The sequence below is a fragment of the Eurosta solidaginis genome, chromosome 4, assembly GCF_040869045.1.
Source record: "Eurosta solidaginis isolate ZX-2024a chromosome 4, ASM4086904v1, whole genome shotgun sequence".
Classification (NCBI taxonomy): Eukaryota; Metazoa; Arthropoda; class Insecta; order Diptera; family Tephritidae; genus Eurosta; species Eurosta solidaginis.
The window spans coordinates 53,455,119-53,467,343 of NC_090322.1; the positions used below are offsets into that span (position 1 = coordinate 53,455,119).

General features: G+C 34.4%; 1 protein-coding gene across 9 annotated transcripts in view; it reads left to right on the forward strand.

The window, feature by feature from the left end:
• LOC137249764 (reticulocyte-binding protein homolog 1-like) overlaps positions 1–12,225 on the forward strand; it is a 319,862-nt gene that overhangs the window by 28,624 nt on the left and 279,013 nt on the right. For 8 of the 9 annotated variants that reach the window (XM_067781637.1, XM_067781634.1, XM_067781638.1 and 5 more), the window contains exon 3: positions 10,877–11,341. In XM_067781637.1, coding sequence (XP_067637738.1) covers positions 10,877–11,341 — 465 coding nt within the window. Of the gene's footprint in view, positions 1–2,795; positions 3,606–10,876; positions 11,342–12,225 lie in introns of those variants that run through there. The other variant, XM_067781636.1, reaches the window with a different exon arrangement.

The window sequence follows — 12,225 nt, forward strand, 5'->3', positions numbered from 1 at the left end:
TCGTGAACGAGCTGATATTACCTTATAACTCTTATGTTTATTGTTATGTTAGCCGATCCAACACCGGCTGCGCCATGCACAGTAATTTTGCTTAGAAGGCCGAAGGCCGCCTATGCAGAAAGGTGTTTCAACTTTTCAAAATGAGTAGTAAAAATATATATTTTCCTTTTTCTTTATTATCTGAAAGGTGGTAAGGTAATATTTATTTTTGTTTTTTTTTTTGTTTATGTGGCAGCACAGCTTTGTAATGTCATCAATAAAATATATATATATATATATATATATATATATATATATATATATATATATATATATGAGCCGTTTATTTTGAAAGTGGCATAAGTCATTTCATGTCGTTTAGGTTCAGTGATAATTTGTTTGTATCTCTCCTCGCCTCCAGTTTGTTAGAGTCCAATATCCAAAAGATGCAATTCTTATTATTATTTTATAATTGTAGAACCATCTATATATGCATTCGTTCAAAAATAACAATGCATTTAAGACCATGAGTTGGAAATGACTTATGCCACTTTCAAAATAAACGGCTCATATAAATGTGCATGTTGCTACAAAAGCGCGATTGATTTAATAAAAACATTTATAATAAGTAAAAACAATGCAAAAATGAAATGTGAAATATACAAAAATGCGTTTTAAGTTTATCGTTGCCAATTTATATAGATATGTATGTGGATTAAGGTTTTGAAAGATATGTAAATTGTAATTTAAAGTGCTATAGAAATTTGCTAAGTTTGCAAACTTAAACAACAAATAACTTTTAAATTATAAGTTTGCGCACTTTAAAATATATATATTTGTGATCGGGACAACTCCCTCTTTCATTTGATACAAGTTTTACCCCGAACTCCGGGGGGTGCTATTCTAAAATTTTCCCGCTATTTTCAAACAATATTGTGAGGGGAGAGGTATTAGCAAAATCTTCAGTCCAGCATATCATCCGCAATCGAACGGACAAGCGGAACGCTTCGTGGACACTATAAAGACAGCTTTGAACAAAGCGTACGATGAATACAACACAGATGATCACTTTAACCTATGGCAATACACCTGACGGGAAGTCGCCCGCAGAACATTTTATTGGAAGAAAGTTATCGACACCCCTCGATCTCCTCAAAAATCACAAACAATTATCACGAAATAAAAACACCATGATGGAAAGCGCATATAACAGAAAGCATGGCGCGTTATCACGAATATTCGAAAAAGGCGAGAAAGTATTTGTAAAGACGTATCGCAGTAAAAAGCAATACTGGTCACCAGGCGAAGTAATAGAAAGAGTTGGCAAGGTAGTTTACAATGTCCTACTGCAATCATCACGGCGTAGGGGTTTGATTCGTTCGCACGTAAATCAACTTCGTAAACGATTCACTGAAGCACAAGATCCAGAAGTTAGTGAAGACATTGAGCCTTTGCACAATGTTGCTTCGCCCCAGCAACAACATATCGCTGCACCTCAGGTAGAAGATGAACAACGTCCAGCGCTTCGAAGCTCTCAAAGAATGCGTAGACGACCACAACGGTTTCTCTAACAGAAGGGAATGTTGGGTATTGGCACATTATATGTACTGTGGCAACACCCATAAACTGTAGCGTGGGATTGTTATTATAAACAAACACCTTTTGCGAGTAAACCAGTCCACTTGTCTCTGCCGGCGCGCGTAGTATAATTTGAGTATAATAAAATATATATTTGTAATATTGTAATTCGATTTATTAATGTATTATCCGTTCTTGTAAATAAACGTAATTAAAATATATTAAAATTGAAGGTCTTTACCTACGGAACTAACATATCTATATTTCATTAAAATAATTTTTTGAAAATAAACGATTGTGAGCGCACAAAGATCTCTATTTGTACTATGGCACTATTGTGAATATTTGATTAGAACTAACACTGCATTACCGGCAGTTGCTAACATTCGCCAGATGGCAGCGCAAGCGCATGTAAGTTTTTATTTTGTTGCACTAGTAAATTAAATTGGTTTAGAAAAGAAATGACAGCTTTTGCTCGTGAAAAAAAATTCCGAGATGTACTCGTACTTGTACCGAAACAACACTTGTTATTGAGAAGAAGATATTTTCCTCTCTAAACGGTGTAAAATTTGTTAATATATCTCTAGAAAGGTAAAGGAAATTTTTCAAAATATGTCGAAAGTAAAATTGTTTGCAATTAAAAGCTACAAAATGTCCTATTTCCAAAAATAAAGCTTCACTCGGATATATGCTTTAACCAATTTAAAAGGAGGGTACGGACCGTCTACCTCTAAGTTTTAAGGGTATATTTGAAATTGTGTGTATGTAGTTCACTTTTATTTTATGTCGTCACAGAGTTCTACTTATTTGTACTTCGCCCATCCAATAAGTGCGATTACTCACAAATTGTCATCAATATCCTATAACATCGTGACATACATTGGGTGTGTCGTGGTTGATTCTGGTTAAGTAAGAGTTTAACCTATTACAGCATCCATATCGAAGCTGTATCAGAGTGACGTGTGCCCATTTTTTTATTTTATGACTATTTATTAATATTCAAAATACAAAAAAAAATTTGTCAAGAACACATAATTAAGGGGTAATTCTAGCATCTAACCACTAGAACGATCAGCCGAATTAATTAACATAAAAAAGCTTATGTAATACAATGTCCCAACATTATACCAACCATCTTCACATAATTCAGTTAATTAAACTATTGCAACGAATTTAGGGAAATTCCTCTTATTTGAAACTGTAACAGCAGTCTTATAGTCTCACCCTGTTTCCCACTTGGTGCAACCCTGTTGTCTATTGTGAATGGACAACAGGTGTTGAAACAAGTTGGAAACGGGGAGGTCGGCTCGAAAAATAAGAGCGGCCATTATTATAATTTTGGACATTAAAAGAAAAACACGGAAGCAAGTGTGTGTAGAACTAAAATATTTAATTAAATCGTACAAACTAAAATACAAACTAAGTATAGTGTAAAAACTAAAAACATTTATTATACTACAAACGAAAACTGAATAAAAGAAAAGAACACAAACTTAAACATAAAATACGTGTTTGGTGTCTGAGTGTTCGGGCGAGTATTAGAGTGCGCACAAGAACAATTTTTTGCAGAAGTTCCAAAATGGAACTTCACATGGCGACCGCGGGGCAGCTTGCCGAATCCAATTTAGGATGGAGCACCAGGCCACCTTCATAAGGCAGCACAATTTTTCAAAACCTTTAAACGGGCCTCAATGAAAAATATATAAAATGCAAAAATCTACAAAAAATATATAAAATGCAAAAACCTACAAAAAATAAATAAAATACAAAAAAAAATATAAAACATAAAAATCTACAAAAAAAATTTACAACACAACAAAAATTTCATCATACAAAATTAAAAAGAAACTGTACATAACGGGATAAGGTAAGGTACGCCACCCCGAAACAAACGAAGCCACCATAATTAGTGGCAAATCGAAAAACAGCAGCAGCACGAGGAAGCTGAACGGGGGAAAATTAGCAGCAACGAATGGACGAGGGCAGTAGCAGAACAGCAGCAGCGGCGACAGCGTAGGGTGAGGCGTATTTTGCAGTATGTATGAGATGTAAGATGTAGTTGCTCTTGAAATATGTATACATAATTTTTCTTATAAATATTTTTCGCTATAGTTTTTAAAATTCCTTTAAATTCGATCAATCTCAAATCTGTATTTTTCGCAAAAATACTTAAAATTTCTTTTAAACTCGATCAACCTCAAATCTATATTTTTCGGAAAAATTCTTAAAACTCCTTTTAATTTCGATCAATATCAAATCTAATCGCAATATCTGTTGTTTCTTCAATTTTGCCAATTTTCATAATATTTTCATACAAAATAGATTTAAATTTTCATAAGTAAAGGAATTTAGATTTCCAACAATAATGTGTATAGCTTGAAATATAATCAGTCTAAATCAAACTTGTATATGTATAACTAGCAAATTTATTTGTCAACCAATGTAATTGCTAACATTCTGGCAAATACATACTTTTAACATTGTTCAAAATTGAAGGGGAATGGATATTCTCAAATTTATTTGTTAATTAAAGTAGTTTCTGATATTCTCATACACGTAATAAACGTAGATTGAAACAAAATTGATACACATACACTTTGAATGTTTTTTTGCATCAATTTAAATTATCTACTATTTTCAAAAAATTTTTTTTACACAAATCGAAAAAGTGAAATTGGTCATACATATATATTTTCTTTATAAAACATACAAAACACAATATATTTAGAACAATAATTTTTTATAGAGTGCGTATGTATAATTGTATATGCATATTTATTTATTTATTTGTTAGTCTACAAATTTTACAATTAATCAGACTAAATATGAATGAATGAATGAATATAAATGCGGATTACAGTGTAAAATTAACAAGCATACATAGTGAGCAAAATTATATTATAAAATATGTATATACATATATTATTGAATCAGTTGTCGGGATGGACTGTGATGCCGAGCAACGGAATTGATTATCAGTGCTGTCGGAATGGACGTGATTTCGAGCAGCTGATGTATATTTAACACACAATGAGTAGGGCTGCGATGTGTGGGAGGTTGGAAAGGACATGATTCCAAGCCACCCGCCCAAAGTAACGAGCAGGTAACAGATTTAGTTTAACATATGATTTTGAAACAGTTATGAGTTCAAGGCAGTGAGTATATATTTTTTTATACTGTAAAGTGTGTCGCAAGTATCAATATTATTGCAGTGATTATTGAAATCTTGACACAGACAACGAAGAGGTTCATGCATTTGAAAATTTGATCTACATGTATTTAAATATAGCGGTTGGAAATACCGAGAGGGCCTAAAAGGGACATTAAACATCACCTCGCCAAGCAGAAATGGACTGTTTATCATCCCCCTTAATAGTTTTACCATAAATAAAACGCCAAGCATCTCCCCCGGCTGCAATAGGGCGGTAGGTTCCTTGATGGATCCCAGGGCAAATGATTTAAAGCAAAGAGCAAAAATTGCTTCTGGACCGATTCCAATTTTTCGCTATGAACCTGATAACGCGGGTTCCAGATAATGGAAGCATATTCCAATATAGGTCTTACTAATGATAAAAAAAAGAGTTTTAGTGGCATAGGGGTCATTGAATTCCTTTGACCACCTTTTTACGAAAGCCAAAGTGCCTCTAGCCCTATTCACACACGATTCGATATGTAATTTGAAGTCCAGTTTAGGGTCCATTATAACGCCAAGATCAGTAAAGTTTGTGACTTGCTTAATGATATATATCGCCTATCATGTACTGATAGGTTTTAAAAGATTTCCTTGTAAAACACATAAACTTGCACTTCGGTAAATTTAGTGACATGACGTTCACGTCACACCACTCAACCAGGTTATTCAGATCCGATTGAAGAAATGCCCTATCTTCAGGTGAGCGAATGGGCATAACCAGTTTGACATCGTCAGCGTACATCAGCGGTATGCAGCGCTTCAAAACATTTGGGAGGTCATTAATGAAGAGCAGAAACAACACTGGACCAAGGTGACTGACCTGTGGAACTCCAGTAGATACATTGATGAATTCAGACAAGCAATTGTTAAGCACAGCGGTTTGCTTTCTACCTACCAAGTACGAAGATACCCAAGAGAGAAGCCGTGATGGAAAACCCAATCGATCGAGTTTTAGTAGGAGTAAGGAATGGGAAACTTTATCAAACGCCTTACTGAAATCAGTGTAAATGACATCAACTTCGCAGTTAGTCCTTAAGTTATTGGATACGAGGGTTGTGAACTCCAGCAAGTTAGACACAATGGACTTACCCCTGCCAAAGCCATGTTGTGACTGGTCAACTGCCGAAGATACTGCAAAAGCCAGTTGATTTGTGACAACTGATTCAAATAGTTTTGGAATAGCACAAAGTATGGCTATTCCTCTATAGTTTGTGACACAAGATCTACTCCCACTTTTATAAAGTGGTATTATAAACGACTCCTTCCACTTCTTAGGGAATATCCCTTGCCTCAAAGAGGCATTAAATAAGCAGGTAAGAGGTTGACAAAGAAATTGAGCGCAAGTTCTCAGCACAACAGGTCCACTGGAGTAGGAAATTTTCAGACTTTCCAGATGCCTTAGTACCTCATCTGTATGAATATATGGGATACCATATATATTACATAAATTGTCGCTAAAAGCGAAGCATTAAAAAAAAGACGTATGCATATACATAGTACATTGTGTTTAAATTTAAGTAATTTTGAATATACCCAATACTTTTGAAATATCCAATACAAACTTTAAAAATTCAATACATCGAAAAATTTATTAACTCACAATACCTAAAAAAAAAACAAAAAAACGTTAAATAATGATGAAAATTTTATAAATTTTTACAATTATATACTCAACATTTTGCTGTGTAGCGGTGCGGCCGACACGTTAAATATTAAAATTTAATACTTTTTTTGTGCAACGGTGCGGCCGTCGCGTTAAACAATTGTAATAAATATTAAATTGCAATAAATACATTCCGGTTAACATCAATATCGTCTTACGCCAATTGGAAAACTAGATCAGGATTCTCTCTTGTATACCGTATATGGTAGCACAGCCGGTATAGACAAACAATTTTTTTTAAAGTCAAAATTTAATTGATTGTTCACTGGGAATACAACCCAACTGTCTTTCAAGTAATTCCAACTTCCAAATAACTAACAAATTTATTTAATTAATTAATTTTACGTCAACATTCAATACAAAGTTCAATTAAAGCGAATTCAACTTAGATTATAAAGTCATCTAAAATCTCTTTTCCATTCGAATTTTTCATATTCACAACTCAAACAATTTAGGTTATAAAACTATTTCAAATTTCTTTTTCATTCAAATTTGTTCATATTCATAACTCAAACAATTTAGGTTATAAAACCATTCCAAATTTCTTTTTCATTCAAATTCGTTCATATTCATACCTCAAACTTGCAACTTTTTCACAATTCGATTTTGATTATAAAATCATGTCAACCAAGCATACAAAGCTGCAAGTGTAAGAGTTTTTCTTCTGCTAATGTCAAATTACGAAACAAAATTCAAAGAATTGAGAGAAAATTTCTTTAAAATAAAAAAACGCGTTTTACATACAGGTCTATACCGACAAGGCAAGAGAAGTTAGATGAATATAAAAATTCTTTAATTGAGGCATATAATGTCATTCTAGTAGAGGTAAATGGTCATTTTGAAAACCGACCTAGGCCAGTTGCTGCGAATAAAAGTTTATCACGTTGTAGGGAAGAATTAATTAATGTTTTACAAAACTCAATTGCACAGTTAAAGTACCAACTAACTATTAGCGACTTAGTCCAATATAACATTTTTATGTCAAATACTGACCGGGAAGAAAAAGAATCCTTCGACTTACACAAAACCTATTCTGAGGAGGAAGAAGAATTCTCTGACCCAGCAAAGCCAGAAACACTCGATAGTCGTATCGATGAACAAAGGCGTTCTTTACCTCATACTGAAAATATTTCATTACAAGAAAACTTCTGTGATTTCGATAACCCAGTCGTTACATCAAACAATTCCTTAGGGCTTTTAACGACATTTTCAAATTCCAACCAATCTCGTAGTAATTTTCTAGAACCAACAATAATGGCTACATCAGAGCAAAAGAAACAGTTTATTGGGTCGTGTTCGCCCGTATTCAGGGAAAGCTATAACGGTGACCCATTAGCGCTACAGTCCTTCATAGATAAAATTTAACTAGTAGAAGGCTATACAGATCCAGATCTTATGCCAACTTTCATTTCATTTGTTAAATCGAAGCTCGAAGGGAAAGCAAGAGAAGCAATTCCGACAAATATAACATCTATCCAAGAAATTAAAGATGCGCTTAAAAACAATTCAAAAGTCGTTGCAGGGAAAATAGCTTCACTAAAAGTTACAAACAATAATTTAACCGAGTTTGCTTTAGAGAGGTCTCTAATTATCGAGGGCATATCAAAAGCCAAAGCGCACGAGATGGCAGTCGAACAGTCAGTAAACGTTTGTAGACTAAATACGCGCTCAGACTTAGTCAAAGCAATTCTGGCATCAACCTCTTTTAGTGACGCGAAAGACGTCGTAGCAAAAACAATCAGGCTACAGAAAGACAGGTATTAGCTTTTCGATCAAGGTTTAACAATCAAAATAATTTTCTCAATAACAATAGAGGCAATAACTACTACAACAACAATAATAGATACAACAACAATAGCAATTCCAACAGGTTCAATAACAACAACAATTTCTATAGGTACAACAACAATAATAACGGTAGATACAACAATAACAACCAAAATAGGCAAAATAACGGCAATCGAGGCAATGGTAATTCCCGTAACACTGCAACAGTCAAAATAGGTTTGAAAACAGAACCAATACTAACGCCGGAAGTTCAAATGCGCGAAATAATGCAAACGTTCGCAGCGAACACTGAGGGACGAGGAGATAAGCGAATAAATATTAAAAATGTTTTCTGTCTGAATTTAAATTACTCGGATTTTGTCGAAATTTATATAACCGGATCTAACAAATTATGCACATTTTTTCTAGATACACAGGCTGATATTTCTTTGATCAAAATTTCAAGCTTAAATAAGCAAATTCCCATTAACTATGAGGATATAGTTAATATCACTGGCGTTACATCAAATTCTGTTCCTACTTTAGGTAGAATAAACATAGACCTACATTTTTCTAATAATCCAGTCGAACATAGCTTACATGTGGTAAACGATTTCTTCAATATGCCATCAGACGGTATTCTGGGCGAAGACTTTCTTCACCATTACATAAATGTGTAATAGATTATTCAAATAGTAGCATCTCATTCTGGGCAAATAACGAAAAAGTCACTATGCCAATCCTACACGGAACGGAAAGAGATATGTGTATTATACCGCCAAGCTGCGAAGTTTTTCGAATTTTCGACTTAGGTCACTCAACAACTCCACTTTTCATTGAATCTCAAGAAATACAAAAAGGCGTATTTACCGCAAGATGCATTACAAATTCCAATAACCCAGTCATAAAACTAATCAATACCACAAGTGATGTACAGTTCGTACATAAAATTCTATTAAAGCATAAAACTTATCAAATTATCACGTCTATGTAATCGACAAAACTAAGTCAGATGAGAAGCGAATTAATGAAATAACTTCGATTTTAAAAAATCAAATTCCAAAATATGCACCATCTGAACTTTTAGATCTATGCATACAATATGCTGACATATTCGCGCTTGACATCGATAAAATGACGTTAAATACATTTTATGAGCAGAAATTGCGGGTAACTGACAACGAACCGGTGTATATAACGCACTATCGTCTACTCTATTCTCAGCGGGAAGAAATTAACAAACAGGTTACAAAATTACTAGATAATGATTTAATCGAAGAAAGCTATTCTAACTACAACAGCCCACTTATCCTAGTTCCGAAAAAGAAAATCAACGGGGAAAAAGCGTACAGAATGTGTGTTAATTTTCGCACAGTTAACAAGAAACTATTAGCGGACAAATTCCCATTAGCACGAATCGATGATATTTCAGACAATCTTGGCAGAGCCAAATTTTTCTCAACCCTAGATCTTTTTTCGGGATTTCATCAAATACCATTACACGTAGATTCACGTGATATAAATTCATTTTCTACTGATCGCGGAGCGTATCGATGGAAGGTATTGCCATTTGGTTGGAACATTGCACCAAATTCGTTTTCAAGAATGATGACCATCGCATTTTCAGGAATTCCACCTAATGTAGCTTTTCTCTATGTAGACGACATTATCGTCATTGGCTGTAGCGAATCCCATCACATTAAAAATGTGTCTAAAGTATTCAATACTTGTAGATCATTCAACCTTAACCTCAATCCGAATAAATGTAATTTTCTAAGACCGGAAGTAACATTCCTAGGCCACAAATGCTCAGCTGAAGGTCTGTCACCAGACGAATCTAAAATAGACGCAATTCGTAACTATACTAAGCCAACAAACAAGGACGCTGTAAGAAGGTTTGTAGCTTTTGCTAACTACTGCAGACGCTTTATTCCAAACTTTGCATCTCTGGCAGCACCTCTGAATAGACTGAATAGAAAAATAGTAGAATTTAACTGGGACGGTTGAATTTTCTAACGAAATAAAGAGTTTCTATTCTCTACTTTCGAGGCTAGAAAAAGAAGCCGGAAAACTTAATATTAAAGAAATAGAATGGCCAAAAAACGATTTAATTTTCAAATATATTACTAACGTTCATATCTCTAAACTGTTGAATAAATCACTCCAATATTCAGTAATGCAAAATGGTCATTATTAGATTACTTTTGGGAGTAGTACAGTTATACTTCATTATACTTCACTTCGCAACTGATAGCGTGTTTAATTCAAACTGATTACTGACTACTCAGCTAGCGCTGCTTTTATACTCTCTGTTGCCTCGTTCACCCATTTCACCTAAGGTCTAGTAACTTCGCGAACTTCATGTTTTGTTACCAGCCATATATGTACATGTATATTTGTAGTTTATAGTTTCTCGCATAGCCATATGCGTGTGTATATGTGAGTACTACTTCGGCTGATGATTACATCTGATGTGTTTATGTAGCTTGCTTTAATGTTGTTGTGCCTTTATTTAATAACCTTAGGGATGGAGTATCAATTAGTGATGCTAATATTGGTCACACTATTATAACAAAACTAAATTTAAAAGTGGTATGAACTAGAACTGGTTAAGTTATAAAGACAAGTTGTAATAAGTATTTACTTACATATGCTCATGATTTTACTAAATTCTTTTACCTTTATTTTACCTTTAGAATATGCAAGCGCTAAGTGAAACTGAATACTTGGAAGAAGATTCCTGCGAGTATGCTATAGAAAATATTGAAGAAGATGCGTCATCGTCCGATGAAGCTCATGACATAGAAACGGAATTGCAAGACCGCTTTAAAGAGAGACGTTTTACTCTTGAATTCCTTAAGCTTTATCGAGCACTACCAAGCTTGTGGAATGTCAAAAACAAACTTTACCACAATCGGGAAATTAAAAGAGAGCAATATCAAACTTTGTTGGAAAAATATAGAGAAATGTATCCAAATGCAGTACTACGGGACGTTAAGAAAAGGATTAATTGCCTGCGAACAAATTACAATAAGGAAAGGCGTATGCTGAAACGTGGAAACAAACAAAAACTATATTATTACAAAGCTATAAGCTTCCTACAGGACATTGAACCATTTTACAAATCAAAAGCTATAACACATGATTCGGATGATATAGAGGTAGGAATTATAGAGTAGCTTCTTATGGCAGTCCTTATTTTATCACATGTTTATTGTTTTAAATGTATGGGCAGTTTTAATGAGTTATACTCCGCAAAGGTTACACTATAAGTAAAAGTATTCTTCAGATTATTTTTAAGCGATTACCAATACTTTGACGTGTTTAACTGCCGCTTTTGCAGCCAGTATGGAGCGAGGTGCAAAATGTCTAACTATAGGACTGTACTTTTTGGAACCTATTCTTAAATTGCTTGCAGAGACTTCAGTCCGATCTTCTCTATCGTTACAAAGTCATCTTAAAGAATACCAACGAGTTACGAATAGGTGACCGGCAATACCCCACTACTTCAATACTTCTTCTTCTTCCTGTAGCGATAGAGATACTCTCCGATGTAGTTGAAAAGTATTAGCGATGTTGATGGTCCTTTGCCGTATACTTTTCCGGTAAATTTCGAAAAATAGCGCCATATGGAACGATTTGATGTGGCCATGTCGAACCGTCTAGGTCTTTGGATTTTAGCCGATTGTTGTGGCAGGCGTGCTCTCCTCAGGAGTATTCTAATCTTCCTAACTCGTTGGGTTTAATACTTCAATACTCTCACGAATGGCTCAAAACAAAATGGCAGTTCTTAACTATAAGTCTGTCGTGCCCTTGCTGTTTGTTCCCAAAAAATTGAAAAGAAGCGTTCATATTGAGTGTTGTAAGGAATTGTAAATGTGGGTCGTGAACTTATCTAGTCCACATGACATTTTTTTTATTTGCTCTAGATGTCGAGGTAGAGGTGGTCCCAGCGGGGTGTATCCCTCAGGAGTCACATGGCGAGGGTCAAATAAATGGTAGCTTGCAATCATAGAGGCTTATCAGCAGTCGCTGTGAAATACTA